General features: G+C 42.2%; 3 protein-coding genes across 4 annotated transcripts in view; 1 reads left to right on the top strand and 2 right to left on the bottom strand.

The window, feature by feature from the left end:
- The first annotated feature begins 10 nt into the window (after positions 1 to 10).
- tymp (thymidine phosphorylase) lies at positions 11 to 4,805 on the top strand. Its single transcript, XM_034526484.1, has 10 exons — positions 11 to 27; positions 1,087 to 1,206; positions 1,269 to 1,471; positions 1,557 to 1,655; positions 1,893 to 2,022; positions 2,207 to 2,325; positions 2,916 to 3,078; positions 3,357 to 3,584; positions 4,307 to 4,447; positions 4,568 to 4,805. The coding sequence occupies exons 2-10, from the start codon at positions 1,089 to 1,091 to the stop codon at positions 4,708 to 4,710; spliced, it is 1,344 nt and encodes a 447-aa protein (XP_034382375.1). The 5' UTR covers positions 11 to 27; positions 1,087 to 1,088; the 3' UTR covers positions 4,711 to 4,805.
- Positions 4,806 to 5,400: 595 nt separating this feature from the next.
- Positions 5,401 to 7,548, bottom strand: lsm8 (LSM8 homolog, U6 small nuclear RNA associated). Its single transcript, XM_034526196.1, has 4 exons — positions 7,347 to 7,548; positions 7,051 to 7,091; positions 5,943 to 6,070; positions 5,401 to 5,788 (listed from the first exon to the last, which is right to left on the bottom strand). The coding sequence occupies exons 1-4, from the start codon at positions 7,375 to 7,377 to the stop codon at positions 5,698 to 5,700; spliced, it is 291 nt and encodes a 96-aa protein (XP_034382087.1). The 5' UTR covers positions 7,378 to 7,548; the 3' UTR covers positions 5,401 to 5,697.
- Positions 7,549 to 12,518: 4,970 nt separating this feature from the next.
- The window catches only part of grip1 (glutamate receptor interacting protein 1), a 38,084-nt gene continuing 34,001 nt past the window's right edge, over positions 12,519 to 16,601 (bottom strand). For both annotated transcript variants that reach the window (XM_034526523.1, XM_034526522.1), the window contains 6 exons: positions 16,419 to 16,572; positions 15,438 to 15,549; positions 13,428 to 13,538; positions 13,222 to 13,338; positions 13,001 to 13,147; positions 12,519 to 12,921 (listed from right to left, as the gene is read on the bottom strand). In XM_034526523.1, coding sequence (XP_034382414.1) covers positions 12,637 to 12,921; positions 13,001 to 13,147; positions 13,222 to 13,338; positions 13,428 to 13,538; positions 15,438 to 15,549; positions 16,419 to 16,572 — 926 coding nt within the window. In that variant the 3' untranslated portion in view covers positions 12,519 to 12,636. The remainder of the gene's footprint in view (positions 12,922 to 13,000; positions 13,148 to 13,221; positions 13,339 to 13,427; positions 13,539 to 15,437; positions 15,550 to 16,418; positions 16,573 to 16,601) is intronic.

Below are 16,601 nucleotides of genomic sequence, written 5' to 3' on the forward strand. Positions count from 1 at the left end.
AGTCGGCAGGATCAACACCAGAGAAAGGTAAAAGTATCATAGCATTCAGAAGTACTTTAATGTCGCCTGTCAGTGTTTTACTGTCATATCTGATTTCTGGATTAATGTTGCTGCTGTTTACGGTGTATTTTGCCTTTTTACTGAGAAATTAGTGAATGAGTGACGGCAGAATATAGAAAGAGATGAGAGGCCGGTCTTTCACAAGAAGCTGGATGTAAATAATAAAGTGTTCATAGTAATATTTAAACCTGGAGGGCAGAAGCCTCCTTGTGTTGGCAGCTAACAGACATTGTGTCCAAGTTCCCATAATCCTCGGTGGCGTTTTATGTCTAACGAGTTCTTGGCCGTTGACCTTCTGATTGGTCACCAGGTCTCAGCATTTCACTCCTCTGGTTGTATATAAGTCTATGCGTCATGTGTTAAATCTGCATCCTCTCTACTGACCACCAGGGGGCGACTCCTCTGGTTGTATAGAAGTCTATGCTTCATGTGTTAAAGCTGCATTCTCTCTCCTGACCACCAGGGGGCAACTCCTCTGGTTGTATAGAAGTCTATGCTTCATGTGTTAAAGCTGCATTCTCTCTCCTGACCACCAGGGGGCGACTCCTCTGGTTGTATAGAAGTCTATGCTTCATGTGTTAAAGCTGCATTCTCTCTACTGACCACCAGGGGGCGACTCCTCTGGTTGTATAGAAGTCTATATAAATGACTCTACTTCTCTTGATGTATTCCCTCAGTAAACATTGTAAACATGAGTTTTTGGTCTCAATCTCTAGTTTCAAGTCTTCTTCAATACAGCGTGATGTTCATTTAGTAAATTATGGTCATTTAGAGTCAAACAGACCATAAAGCAGGGGATGCTTTAGGGCGGGGCTACAAGGTGATTAACAGGTCAACACCAACTACATCACTCCTCCTCAGTCCACATACGGTCACTTCCTGTTCACTGGTTGCAAAAAATATATAAAAAATGTCGACGGCCAAAAAACACCGAACTTCAAAACGTCCACAAACCAACGAAACGACGTCCCATTCGTATCTTCAGACTGTTGTGAACGGATGCTCAAAAATTGTTCGTTCTTCCAGACATGGCGTCCATCCCAGATCTGATCAAGAAGAAGAGAGACGGAGGAGCGCTGAGTGACGAGGAGATCCGAACCTTCGTTCACGCCGTCGCCACCGACGCCATCGAAGAGAGTCAGATAGGTACGAAGCGTTCGGCGCGCAGCACGCCGCCAAGGACGAGACTCACCTGCTGCTTCTCTCAGGGGCCATGCTGATGGCCATCTGGCTGAAGGGAATGGTCCAGGAGGAGATCGAGACCCTGACCAGGGAGATGATGTCATCGGGGGAAGTGATGTCGTGGCCAGAGGAGTGGGCGGGGCTAATGGTTGACAAACACTCAACGGGAGGCGTGGGAGATAAAGTCAGTCTGGTGTTGGCGCCGGCGCTCGCTGCCTGCGGCTGTAAGGTACGCCCACCTCCACTCCTCACACCTGTAGCTCCACCTGTACGTCTGTGATGTCATGACAGGTGTGTGTGTGTGTGTGTGTCAGGTGCCGATGATCAGTGGGCGGGGCTTGGCTCACACAGGAGGAACTCTGGACAAGCTGGAGTCGATTCCAGGTTTCAACGTCCACCAATCAGCAGCTCAGGTGATGGAAGAAGTAAAAGTGTTGCATTGTGGGTCGTATTGGCATCGAAATTAAAGTACTCGTTATTTTATCAACGTGTTCGTCAAATACTGATGTTCCTCCTCGCGTCTACGAAAATATTTTATTAATAATAAGAATAATTATTATTATATAGTGCTTTTAGACACTCAAAGACGCTTAACCTTTGACCTCCTCTTCTCTGTTTGCGCCTGTGTTATAATTAAATTACTTGTGCAGATCCTGGTGATCCTGCGCTCAGTGGGCTGTTGCATTGTGGGTCAGACGGAGACGTTGGTCCCGGCAGATCGAGTCCTGTACGCTCGGCGGGACACGACCAGCACCGTAGACAGCCTCCCACTCATTGCTGGTATTTGTTATTATAATAAAGAAATATTTAAAATAATTCTGCTTCCATTTATTATCTGTTTTTATTTAATTATCTCTAGATTTATTTTATTTATTTGTTGAGTAATATATGTATTGACTTCATAATCATAAACTTTACAGTAACAATACTCCACATGACTGTAAACCTGCGTTTGTCGTCTCAGGCTCCATCATCTCAAAGAAAGGGGCGGAGTCTCTGTCCGCTCTGGTTCTGGATGTGAAGTTTGGACTCGCTGCTCTTTATAAAGACCTGGACGGCGCTAAAGAACTCGCCCAGTTATTAGTAAGTCCATCAGAAGTGTTACTGTATCAGTAATAATGTTAATGTATCAGTAATGTTAATATATCAGTAATGTTAATGTATCAGTATTCATGTTAATGTATCAGTATTCATGTTACTGTATGAGTAATAATGTTAATGTATCTGTAATGTTAATGTATCAGTAATAATGTTAATGTATCAGTATTCATGTTAATGTATCAGTAATAATGTTAATGTATCAGTAATGTTAATGTATCAGTATTCATGTTACTGTATCAGTAATAATGTTAATGTATCAGTAATAATGTTAATGTATCAGTAATGTTAACGTATCAGTATTCATGTTAATGTATCAGTAATAATGTTAATGTATCAGTATTCATGTTAATGTATCAGTAATAATGTTAATGTATCAGTAATGTTAATGTATCAGTAATGATGTTCATGTATATCAGTAATAATGTTAATGTATCAGTATTAATGTTAATGTATCAGTAATAATGTTATTAATGTTATTAATGCATCATTAATAGTGTTATTAATGTTATTAATGTATCATTAATAGTGTTATTAATGTTATTAATGTATTAGTATTATGTGTGTTCTTTCAGGTGAAGGTGGGCAACGCTCTGGGTGTTCGCACGGCGGCGCTCCTCAGCAGGATGGACGCTCCGATTGGTCGATACGTGGGCAACAGTCTGGAGGTGATCGAGTCTCTGGAGACGCTGAAGGGGAGAGGACCCGACGACCTCATGGAGCTGGTCACAACTCTGGGTAACGACTTTATTTCTGTACCCTGAAGTACTCTTTGAAGTCATGGTTCGGGGTTTTAAGACATTTGGTGATTATGAGTTAGTGTGGTTTAATGCGACAAAATACTCAAAACCGTTATTTTTAACTATTTTAATACTTTCAATAATTCTAATGGATTTGGACCAAAAGCAGCTTTTATTTGTCGTAAGTGTGAATAAAAAAAAATATTAACTGGCTAACTGACTAAAATAAAACAGTTTTTATTAAAATAACTATTTAAATCGTCTCTATATCTGAAGGCGGCCTCTTGCTGGAGATGACTGGCTTGGCGTCCGACCTATCAGAGGGAAGAAGGCAGATTTCTGACGCTGTGATTGGTGGAGCGGCTCTGTCCAAGTTCCAGGCCATGATGCAGGCTCAGGGCGTGGCCAATGAGACGGCTCGGTCGCTATGCTCCGCCCACACAGACTACTACGGTGTCCTTAGAAGGTCTGAGCACCAGATGGAACTGAAGACGCCTGCAGATGGTAAACAGATAAATAAACAAAAACAACAATACACAAAACTTTACTCGCTCTTTTTTTATATATTGCAGAGGAGCTTTTATTCTGAAGGGCACACAAAATCCTACATATTCATTGTTTATTACATTATATTTCTATATTTATTTTGCCATATCAATAGCATTAACAAACAATAGGAATTATTTATTAACATGTTAAGTATATTTATTTATTTACTTTACTTACTCTTCTAACATATATTTCTACTTCGGCTACATACTTATATCGTTAGCTACATAAATGTTTACTAACTTACCGACTTATATCTTTACATACTTACACACTTGTATATTTATTAACATATATATCTCAATTTGCTTTAGAACTTCTATATTTACTCACTTACGCATTTATATTCACTAACATGTTTTTATTTACTTGTTTTTATTTTTTATTGCTTTTTCACTTATACATTTATTACTTAAGAATTTATAGATTTACTAACATACTTTTCAACACATGTATTTATAAATGTACTTCCTATAATTTTTTGGGGGAAATTATTAAAATGTAGAATAATGGACATTTTTACAGGACATTTTTAATCATTACATTTTCCATAAATCTTAGTGAAATAACACTAAAAAAACAAACAGATTATTCCGATCAATAACGATGATCAGCATTCATGCAGGTAGTAATCAATCGATCGATCACTTCCTCTCTCTTGGCGTGACGTCATGCAGGTGTCGTCGTGGATGTCGCTGGTTTGACGTTGGCCGAAGTTCTTCATAAATTGGGGGCGGGACGATCGAGCGTCGGAGGACCTGTCAATCACAGCGTAGGGGCGGAGCTACTGGTGTCGCTCGGTCAGAGGGTCAAGAAAGGTGAGGAGGAGAAGGATGATGATGATGATGATGATGGTTATGATGATGAGGATGATGGTTATGATGAAGATGGTGATGATGATGAGGACGATGATGAAGATGATCTGTGTGTATTTTCAGGTGAATCCTGGCTGCGGCTCCACTACGAGGTTCCGGTTCCGAGTCCAGACCAGATCAATCGACTGCAGAGCGGTCTGACTCTGGGGTCACGTGACCACGACACGCCAACACGGACTTTAGTGGAAGAGCTCCTGTTTCAGTGACCTTCTTTATACCATAACTTTATGTTCTGCTGCTAGTTTACTCTATAATAACACATTAATTATTTGTTTGTTATATCTTATATTAATCACCTGAATCTGGATTGTAAAGAAATGTCAATATTGACACCGACATGCATGCGATTCATCGCAATAGACATGTAATAATAAAATATTAATTCATAATTAATGTGAGCTTTCTTGTACAAAACCTGTGTTTGTTATTGTTATTATGTCAAAGTATCGTGTGTCTAAAAATTCATAAAAACAAATCAAAGTGAATATGTAAAACAAACAAAAACTACTTTTTAACTTTTTCAAGAAAAAGTTAAATTAAATGTTAAATAAAAAATAGAAATATGTCGGAAAAAATTCTGTATGTCAATAAAGGAAAACAAATAAAAAATCTGAACAAAATGTCAAAAATACATAAATACAATTTTTTTTTTTGGAAAAGTAAAATATAAATTCAAAATAAAATCTCTGGGAAAAAAGGTCAGAATATAATGTCGAAAGAAATTGTGTAGTTTTCACCTAAATTAAAATACACATATAATAAAAACTCAATATACAATAAATTAATGAGAATGTGGGGAAATACTTTTCCTTTTGGTTCTGTGTATATTTGTATGCATCTGTAACTTTACGTGAATATTTCAACACTCCGACTTAACAAACCAGGACGTTTTGTCGCAATATGAGACATTCAACTTTATTTAAACAAATCTCAACGACAAACACCGACTCCAAGCATAAAAAAGTTAATCTAACAACGCTAGCGCTCTTTATTTATAAAAAAATACAAACAGAAACATATCAGCGGGAGTCCGTCGGCGTCCGAAGGTTCGCCGAGTTTTCAACATCAGATTCTGATCCGCTAAACTCTGAAAACCTGCGTCGGTGAAACGGCTCCCGGAACACTCGGGCGAGTCGTGCGCTCATCTGTTGCCATGGCGACAGAGAGTGTGTGTGTGTCTGTGTGTGGGGGGGTCAGTGGGCCACAGAGTTGAGCGGCTCGGCTCGGATGTTTCCTAAATCCAGGTTGGAGTCCGTCTCCTCGTCGATCTCTCCGATAACAGCCCTTTATTTATTATTAAAATACACAAATTAAGAGTTAATTTATTGTAATTCAATTTAAACAGTTGCTTACATGTCATGAGTAATTTTTATGAATGTTAAAGTATTAATATTAAAGTGTATTGGATGGATCAATACGTGATTGACAGGTGACTCACACGTTGTCTCCTCTGACGATGTAGAGCCCCAGCACCACCTGCTCCACCCCCTGACTGGAGCTGAACACCCGCTCGTGGCTCTCGTCCAAGATCAGGTTGATGGTTTGATCGAAACCCTTCAGAGTGCCCTGAACACACACACACACACACACACACACACACACTTTATAGCGACATTACGCTGCTGGAGACCCAGGACGTATTGCTTGAGGGAACCAGGACCGGGACTAAGAGGGGCAGACTGTCAGACCCTGCTTCAGTAAAATTAGGTTTTCTAAAGAGACACCACCACTTTACTCCACAGGGGGCGCCAGAACCAACGGAGTTAAAGGGGTGGTCCCAATGCATTGTTGTCAAACAGAAGTATTGTTTAATGTAGTTATTGTTTTTAGTAGCACAAACAATAACCTGAGGTCGCAAACGGCTGCATATATAAAATATATATATTTTATTATTGTTTTGTTTAGTAACTCAGGACGGATTAAAACAAAAATATTCACAGGCGCTTCATGAGTTTCTCCAGATTCTCTGCAGCGACAAACATCCCACAAACTAAGATGAGTCAATTTTATCCCAATAATTTAGATTAAAATTAAAAACGTCCAAACATATAATTTAATGATCTTCTTTGGACAAACTTTAGGGCGAAGTGAAAAAAGGAAAGTAACAAAAAATGGTAATAAATGTCTAAATAGTTGGAAATAAAAAAATTGATTGACTTCTAATGCTTTACTCATTAATGTCATGTTTAAATCTTCTTTTGGGGGATATTCCAAATAGACATTTGCAATATTATATATAGATATATTTGTGTGTGTGTGTCCACTGTTCATTTGTGTATTGCACTAAATAAACATGCGATGATGTCATAGAATACAACGTAGACACAACCAGTTAAAAACGTGCAACAAACACATAATTGCAGCAGACACATCAAATTTAATATGAAAGCATTTTACTGATCAATACTTTTACTTCAAGTACTTTGAAAGCAGGACTTTTAATCGTAGTTGAGTACTTCCACAGTATGATATTAGTAGTTTGACTGCATGCATTTGTTTACACTTTGCCACTTAACAAAAGGTAGTTAACAGGTATTCAAACTCACCACAATCATTCTCCCGTCTGAAGTGACGATGGCCACTGTACCTGAACGCACCATTAAAGGAACAACACACCTTTATGGACAAAACAATAATTAAAATCCTAATTATTAGAATAAAACACAATAACTAACTGCACTTCTAACCATTACCAACAATCCCTTGCCAATATAGAGAAACTGCATCACTTTACGTCAAGAAAACTAATAATAAACACGCCTGGTAGCGTGTGTGCTAAGCTAACTAGCGTTAGCTCATTCATTCAGACGGGTGGTTAGCATGTGAGCTAGCGGCAGGATACGGTTGATGTAGCTCTCCAGCGCGGTGGACATGTTTCCTGACGGGACTGTTTATCCGGGAGACGCGTCGGTGTAGGTTTCCGCCCGGTAGCTGGCGGTGAAACGGCGCAGAGAGACGCTATACCAGGGAACGGAGAAGACACACCGGGGAACAGACCGAACGGATCCACCGCAGAGCCACCGAGCAGGCAGGAGGGGAGAGCGCCGAGCGGGGACGTCACATCCGGTTTGAGCTTTTACCAAGATAACGCTTTACTTTAGCTAGATATTACACAATGATTACGATAATAATTAGTATAACTTATTTTTATTTATTTTTGTAATATTTTGTACGTTTTTGAATAAATTACCAGAATCGTCAAAGCCTCTTAAGGAGGACTAAAGCTCACATTTGAGTTTTTACAGAAATCTTTGCTTTAATTTAGTTAAATATTTTTAAAAAAACATGACGATAATAACTATAATAACTTGTATTCACATAATTCTCAATTAATAAATAACAATTTTTTTGACAATTAATGCCGTTTTAAATAAATAACCAAAATCGTTAAAACTCTTCTTAAAGAGGACTAAAGCAGGCATTGTAATAAATGAGTTAATAGATTGTGCATAAGTATCTAAATCAACCTGCACGTTTATTAAATTATTATATTGTCAACTTTGTCAGAAAAAACAAACTCACAAAAATTAATTCACATTTCCTTGCTCGATTTTAAAATAAGTTAATAAAATATAGATGTATTGGCTATTCTACAAAATTGTATTGTATTTAATTCCCACAATACGGACCTGTCCCCACAACCCTACTTTATTGCAGCTGCGTATACCTCATTATATGTCTCATTTAGTTGCATTTGTTAACGTTTCTTTTGATACTATTATTTCACTACCAGGGAAGTTTTTAAATTATACAATATAGATTTGTAATATTGTATTTTCCACTGTAAAATGGGTCTGAGTTGCACTACCCTCATTCCCATTATAAACAAAAGTCTCTCTAGATAATGTAGATGTAGATTTATACTGTATGTACCTCTATATATTATTGTATTTAAATATTTGTATATATACTATCTCTTTAGTATGAAGTGGCTACAAATAATACTTCATCGTGAAACACTGTGCTGTGAAATGACACATTCAATTAAATGAACCTATTTATTTAAAAACATACATGAGTCCTCCCAGCAGGTCTTCATCTTTATTGTTGCTCAGTAGTCGTCCATACAAAGGGGGGGTGGAGGAGAGCAGTGGAGCCCCACAGGACAAACACCAGGAACGTCATGCTACCAAAGTATTAAATTTGTACAAAAATACTTTACAACATCCCTGTTCCTTTAAAGAAAATACAGTTTGGTTGGTGAAGCTACATGGAAACTAATCTGTCCCACTATTTCAAATGGCAGTGCAATGCATGTGTGTGTGTGTGTGTGTGTGTGTGTGTGTGTATGTGTGTGGGAGGATGTCTTGCTGAGGTGAATCACTAGAGTGCAAATCCCTGAAATGTTATACACACACAAACACACACACATTAGAGGGGCTAAAGTTATCATTACAATAGATGCATAAAAATTAACAAAGAAATACATTAAAGAAATGTAGAAATAAATGTGAAGGTTCATTTGAATACACAAAAATAGAAAAATAAATAAAATGTATAATTCTTTTTAAACAAATTATACATTTGTTATTTGTTCTAATTTATTTAAACATGTAATTAGTTTCTTATTTATTAATTTCTGTTTTATTTATAACTTTTATTTATTGTGTAATTTATTTCTGTATTATAATGCAGCTTTAGTCCTCCACAAACACACACACACACTCAGGTCACACACACACACACATAGTTTATACATGCGCACAAACCCGTGTGCATGGCTTTAGATCTCACATCGAACCCTCTTGAAGCCACGCCCCTCAACCCCGTGGCTCTCTTTTCATTGGTGGAATAGTTTGAGTGTGATGAGCGCTAAAAATGCTTACAGCGCTAATCACCCAGAAAGGCTACCACCCAGTTCCCATAGTTACACTCACCAACGGGACTGTTGTGTAACGTTAGCCATAGAATGGTGAATGCTAACCACATGCTAACTGAATACCAGCTGGCTGTGTTAGCACTAAATGTTTACTTGTGGTAGCCTTGTGTTAGCTGTGAGCAAAACAACTATTGGTTATGTTAGCCAGATGTTCGCCCTGTTAGCGTTGTGCTAAGTGTGTGCTAACCATATAATGGCTTTGTTAGTCAGGTGTTGGCCATGGGTTAGCTGTGTACTAACATCTGGGTATGTTGGCTAGCCTTGTGTTAGCTGTGTGCTAACGTCTAAGTGTGTTAGCTAGCCTAGTGTTAGCTGTGTGCTAACATATAGGTGTGTTGGCTAGAAGTGAACCTTTCTCTAGCTGTAAGCTAACCAAATACTAGATGTGTTAGCTATATGTTAGCCTTGTGCAAGGTGTGTGCTAACCAATCACTGGCTTTGTTAGCCAGGTGTTGGCTATGGGTTAGCTGTGTGCTAACATCCAGGCATGTTGGCTAGATGTTGGCTAGTCTTGTGTTAGCTGTGTGCTAACCATACATTTGCCAAATGGTAAAGTTATGTTTGCTAGGTGGTAACCAGAGCTACTATTAGCCGTGTGCTAAGTGTAAACCTGATGCTAGTCACATGTTAGGCTACGCTAGCCCTGTGCCACACGCTAACTGTCTGCGAGCCATGAGGGAGGGTTTCTTCTAGCGTTTGGTGCCGAGGGTTCTGATTGGCCAGTTAAAATAGTGAGTTCAGACCGTGGTGAGAGCAGGAAGATGTTGACGTCGCTCCAAAATAAACACGCAGACGCACACACACGCAGACGCAGACACACACACACACACACACACACAAAAAGGAATTTACTGTCACAGGTTTCCTGTTCGATCAGGATTTTTTTTTCTCGTGAAACATCGTTGTTCGTGATTATGAGGTGAAGGTTTCGGGGTCTCGATGTGAACGGCGACGCATCTGAACCGTTTTTTAAATTTATTTTACATCTTTTCAGGTTCAGTCGCCATGGAAACAAACAAACAGAGAAAACCGACAAGTCAATCAAAAAACACACCGATCGATTAGCATAATAGATCACTGTTACTGGGGAGGAGGGGTAGGGTGGTCAGGGTAGGGGCATGCTTGGCTTCGTCCCGGTAGCTGATTGGTTGGCTTGCGTGTCGAGGAGAACCAATCACAGACGGCAGGGAAGATTTTATTTTCTGATTGGTTCCAGCCAATCAGCTGAATCTCTCAGAACTGCCGTCTGTCTGTCAACTTGGCTGCCTATTGGTCGAGGAAAGAAGAAGGGTAGAGGGGGGAGGGGCAAAGCCAAGACGAGGACTTGAGGTGGAAGGGGCTTAACTGGCCTTGTGTTTAACACACACACACACACACACACACACACACACACATACACACACACACACACACACACACACACACACACATACGTACACAGTGTGGCCAGTCCAACAGGTGTAAACAGTAGAAAAAGATTCTTATTGAACTGCTCAGTATCATCATCATCATCATCATCATCATCACTCTTCCAGTCTGCAGCTCATTCATGGCACAGAACTTAAATCTTAACAGTAAACCCTCTGTCTTTCTTCCTCAGGGATGCTCCGATCAATATCAGCCAATAACTTGATTTCTGTCTTAAAATGGACTAATGATAATAAAAAATAGAAAACATTAAACAGAGTTTTCCATTATTTGGGCTTATCCTTTAATTTTTCAATACTTTAATAAATTTCTCAGCAGGAGGTCCATTTAGTAGCTGTTGGGTTTGTCAATGTTTATATTTCCATACATTTTAGGACTTTTCGTCCAAGTTTACTTAAATATTGCTAATGGTGCTAGCCTGATAGCATTCTACGAGCTAGTGGGGAGTTCTCAAAGAGACTCAAACTGTGAGAATAAATGAGTTTGTTGCAGACTAAATACAGGAAGTGCTTTTTTTTTCTGCCTCGCGACGGTTAAAAACAAAAACACATTTGGAAGTGAGATCCAATCACAAGTGGTCCCTAAAGTCCACACCGTCACCGATTGGTTGGTGGACTGATGTTTTGAAACCTCCAGTTTGGCATTTTTTTTAGCCGTCGCCATCTTTTTTTTGTTTGTTGCAACCAGTGAACAGGAAGTGACCGTATGTGGACTGAGGAGGAGCCCCGCCCCTCTACCCATAACGTGAAGAACACTAGTAAGACTTTGACATGAATCAATGTTTAAGAACAGAAACCAGTGATCAGTATTGATTTGGACGCTCCCAATGACTCTAGACAGCCCGATCGGAGCATCCCTAGTCTCCTTGGCAACCTGTCTGTCCATCGACAGATGGATAGATTCTGGAGTCCCATCAGTCTTTGTGCTGTTGTGGTCCTTGGCCAGTACAACCAGAGGCCACGGTTCTGATTCTAGTAGGACGGCGTGAGATGGAACCGGAGTCACAGTCCTGGACTCAGAGGACAGTGGTCATGGTTCTGGATTAGTACACACCAAGAACTAAATGCTGGACCAGTAAGAGCGATGGCTGTGGCTTCAGTTGGAACTGTACCCATTATTCTGTCACCACTCAGACCACAGTAAACCCACTAGCTGTGGTCTCAGTAGGGCCACTAAGACCAGATCCTGTGTGTCTTGGACCAGTGAGACCACTAGCTGATACTCTGGCTTTAGTGGAATCATTGGTCAAGATTGTCTTACCACTGAGACCAGAACAGACATGTCCTGAACCAGTAAGGCTCTGGCTTCAGTAAGACCAGTAGCCCAGGTTCTAAGCTTGTAGGACCAGTAACCATTAATCTTAAACCAGTATACGCATCGGCTGCGGTTCCGGCTTCAATAGAATCAGTAGCTTTGGCTCTGGGCTTGTAGAACCAGTACCCATTAACCAGTTAGACCAGTAGCTCTGGCTATGGTTCCAGTGGGATCAGTAGTTATAGTTCTGGGTCCAGTGACACCAGTAGGACCAGAATGTAGAACTGGTGTAGAACTGGTTCAAGTGAAAAGGTGAGGTGTTGCTCTGGTCCATCAGTGTGCTTTCAGGCTGCTTTAGCAGTTCAAATGTCAAACTTAAGTGGTCAAAGGTCAAAGTTCATCCACAGGGTGAGTGTAGCACCATGGTGGTGGTGGTGGGGGGGGGGGGGAGGGGGTCCACTCTGAACCAGTTTGGACAGGTTTAAACCAGTTTCATTTAACTTAGTTTCACTGTTCTCCAGTCCAATCTGGTTGGAACCGGTTCAATCCAGTTTCATCCAGTGTTAGTCTGCTATACGGATTTATTATTCACCTGGCCCATCCCAAGCCCCGCCCCCAGCCCGTCTCCCGGTTGGCTCCACTTGATCGGACCGCCATCTTCTTCATGGCCAATCGAGTACTCCGAAGGTCCCATATCGCTACCGATTGGCTGAGGGGAGTGGCCGTCAGTGTGATTGGCCAGCAGCGAGGAGGAGGCGGGGTTTCGGCTGATGACGAGCTCCAGATGGTTCGGGGACTCGGCGATCAGCGGGACGACGAGGCAGCAGTCGAAGTCCCGGGTCCTCACGTGGTTGATCTGCAGGAGATGCAGCGTATGAGGGTCACGTAGCCGAGAAGCCTCACAGCAGGTGAGATCGACACTCGTGTTTTCGTACCTGTAGTAGTCGGTCGTAGGTTCGGAGCCCGCCCCGCTCCGCCGGGCCCCCCGGTCGGATGTTGTTGACGTAGACGCCGCGGTCCAACATACCGTCAGAAACACTGAACCCGAAGTCCTCCAGATCGGAGACCTTCTCCAGAGTCAGCTGCAAACACAGACACGCATTAACGCCACAGGAAGTAGATTTGGGTAGAGTCACTTTGAAGGGTCATAGGTCACCTTGTGGAGTTCCACAGGGTTCTGGTTCAGGATCTCATTCACTTCCTGCCTCATCTTCCTCATGGCGAAGGCTCGGCGCTGGGGGTCAGAGGGCAAGGTGTTGGAACGGTTGGTCACCTGAGAAAAGGCACGAGGATAATTCTTAACACTGCCTTAAAAAGACAGAACACAGGTGTAACCAGAGGTCAGAGGTCAGTCCTGGTTACCTGCGGTTTGGAGTTGCTGCGTTCCTGGAAGCTCGCCTGGCGTCCCAGCGTGCTGCGCAGGGGGGCGGGGTCATGGTTCAGACTGAGGGTGGAGCCGGACATGATGGTTGCCTAGAGACCGCCGATCAAAAACATACAATCACAGAGTCAATCCATCACATAAATGGAGGGTCCTTGGAGTCTGACCTTTGACCCCAGCCTCCACGAGCAAGACAGAACAGGCCTCTACTGCTCTACTACGTTCTACTGACATGTTCTACTACGTTCTACTGACATGTTCTACCGAGTTCTACTGACACGTTCTACTGACACATTCTACTACATTCTATTGACATGTTCTTCTGCGTTCTACTGACATGTTCTACTGACATGTTTTCCTGCGTTCTACTGCATTCTACTGACATGTTCTACTGACATGTTCTCCTGCGTTCTACTGCATTCTACTGACATGTTCTGCTGACTTGTTCTACTGACATGTTCTACTGACATGTTCTACTGCGTTCTACAGAAATGTTCCACTGCGTTCTACTGACATGTTCTACTGACATGTTCTACTGACATGTTCTACTGACATGTTCTACGTTCTACTGAGATGTTCTAGTGCATTCTACTGACATGTTCTACTACGTTTGACTGACTCTTTTACTGACATGTTCTACTGACTCTTCTACTGACAGGTTCTACTAGGTTCCACTCCTCAGCCAATCACAATCAAGAACTCATCAGAGCATGCATGACTTCACAGATCTGCTTTAAGGCAAAACAAACTACCCATCAGGCCTTGCACAAGCTCTCCCAGCATGCCTTGCTCAAACTGCCATGCCCGGTGCAACGTGACTCTGACACGTGATTGGTCAGAAGCCGGGTGATGTCACTGAAATGTCACAATGACGTCACCGTGGTCAGAGTAGCTTCGCTGTTAGAGTCACACAAAGAACATGTCTGATGTTGGACAACGCTAACATGTGAGAGAGGACAGATAGAGGAGGTGAGAGGGGAGGAGGAGAGGACATAGAGAGGAGGTGAGAGGGGAGGAGGAGAAGACACATAGAGGAGGTGAGAGGGGAGGAGGAGAGGACACAGAGGAGGTGAGAGGGGAGGAGGAGGAGAGGACATAGAGAGGAGAGAGGAGAGGGGAGGAGGAGAGGACACATAGAGGAGGTGAGAGGGGAGGAGGAGAGGACACAGAGGAGGTGAGAGGGGAGGAGGAGAGGACACATAGAGGAGGTGAGAGGGGAGGAGGAGAGGACACAGAGGAGGTGAGAGGGGAGGAGGAGGAGAGGACATAGAGAGGAGAGAGGAGAGGGGAGGAGGAGAGGACACATAGAGGAGGTGAGAGGGGAGGAGGAGAGGACACAGAGGAGGTGAGAGGGGAGGAGGAGAGGACACATAGAGGAGGTGAGAGGGGAGGAGGAGAGGACACAGAGGAGGTGAGAGGGGAGGAGGAGAGGACATAGAGGAGGACAGGAGGAGGAGGAGGAGGGGACATAGAGAGAGGAGAGGAGGAGGAAGAGACAACATAGAGAGGAGAGAGGAGAGGGGAGAGGGGAGGAGGAGACGACAGAGAGGAGAGAGGAGAGGAGGAGAGGACATAGAGAGAGGAGAGGAGGAGGAGGAGGAGAGGACATAGAGAGGAGGACAGGAGGAGAGTTAGTAGCTGGAGAGGAAGGAGGAGGATACCAGAGTGAGGAGGTGCGCTTCATTTCCGGCCTCCTGGAAGAGAAGGAGTCTTTTCAACGACTATATAATAACTTAAGTACTGCTACTACCATCATACTACTACTACTACTACTACCTTGTTTCCTCCTACTAGTCTACTACTACTACTACTACTACCTTGTCTCCTCCTACTAGTCTACTAGTACTACTACTACTACCGTGTCTCCTCCTACTAGTGTACTAGTACTACTACTACTACCGTGTCTCCTCCTACTAGTGTACTAGTACTACTACTACTACCGTGTCTACTCCTACTAGTGTACTACCACTACTTGATTCAGTACTACTCACCTCCAGCTCTCGGAGGATGCCACTCTGGCCGCAGGTCTCCAGATCCTCCAGAGCCTGAGACCAGAAGTTCTCCTCCTGGTCCGGTTCTGTCCCATCGTGTCCTACAGTGAACCTGGGGTCAAAGGTCAAAGGTCAATCAATCAGAGAAAAGAACATCCTGATGGACTCTCTCTCACACAAACACACACACACGCACACACACAGGAGGCTGGAGACGAACAGGTCATGCCGGTGAGGCTTGTGAAGGACAACATGTGTGCAGCGACGACATACACATCCACCGTGTGTATGTGTCAACGAGCCAGGGGTCAAAGGTCACCAGGTGAAGGTTTTCTTCTGAAGGGAGTGACAGAGGACTATGTAGGGTTCAAAGGTCAAAGGTCAGTGTGGTACCTGCTGTCAGTGATTAGACCGCTGGGCAGATTACAGCCTCTGCAGACAGAGACACACTGCTGTTACCGCTGTTAGCTTGCGGCTAGCAACTCCCACTGGTTTGAATAAGGAACGCTAACACACTAATCGTATGGAGGATTAAAACTGACAATATAATGCAATCATTACTAAACAAAAAAAGAAATAAAATACATAGAAACATAAATGATAATAAAGAAATTAAATGTATATATTTAATTGGAAAATTGCTTATTTTTTTACTCCATATTTATTTTGTTGTTGAAATAAATGTATTCTTGGCTATTATTTTTGAAAAAATCTCTATTAAGGAAATAAAAGTATACACGTTATTGACTCAACAAAGTTTCGAGTTTAAATGTCTTGGTGTTAAATATATTTAATGTTCATATTATTTAAGCTGTAAATGAGTTTATCTCCTAAAGTGATTTCTCCTTTTTTATTACTTTTTTATAACTGTAATCTGTCGTGATCGCTCTCAGAAATATTAATATCGTTTGATTTTGTAACCGTTATATTTCTTTATTCGAGTTTCTTCCTGTTACAGAAACGATAAATTAAGTGTCTCACCCTCCGAGCGGTGGGTGGTCCCAGTCGTCGTCGCTCAGGCCCAGATCTGACAGCGGATTGGCTCGCTGGCGGGCGGAGGAAGCTGATTGGCTGTTGGTCGTCTTGGCGTTGCGCCACTCGTGGAAACTGTACGGAGACGACTGAAACGGCGGAGCTACACACAGAGAGATGCTGTCGTTACTA

Source organism: Cyclopterus lumpus, chromosome 23, assembly GCF_009769545.1.
Source record: "Cyclopterus lumpus isolate fCycLum1 chromosome 23, fCycLum1.pri, whole genome shotgun sequence".
NCBI lineage: Eukaryota > Metazoa > Chordata > Actinopteri > Perciformes > Cyclopteridae > Cyclopterus > Cyclopterus lumpus.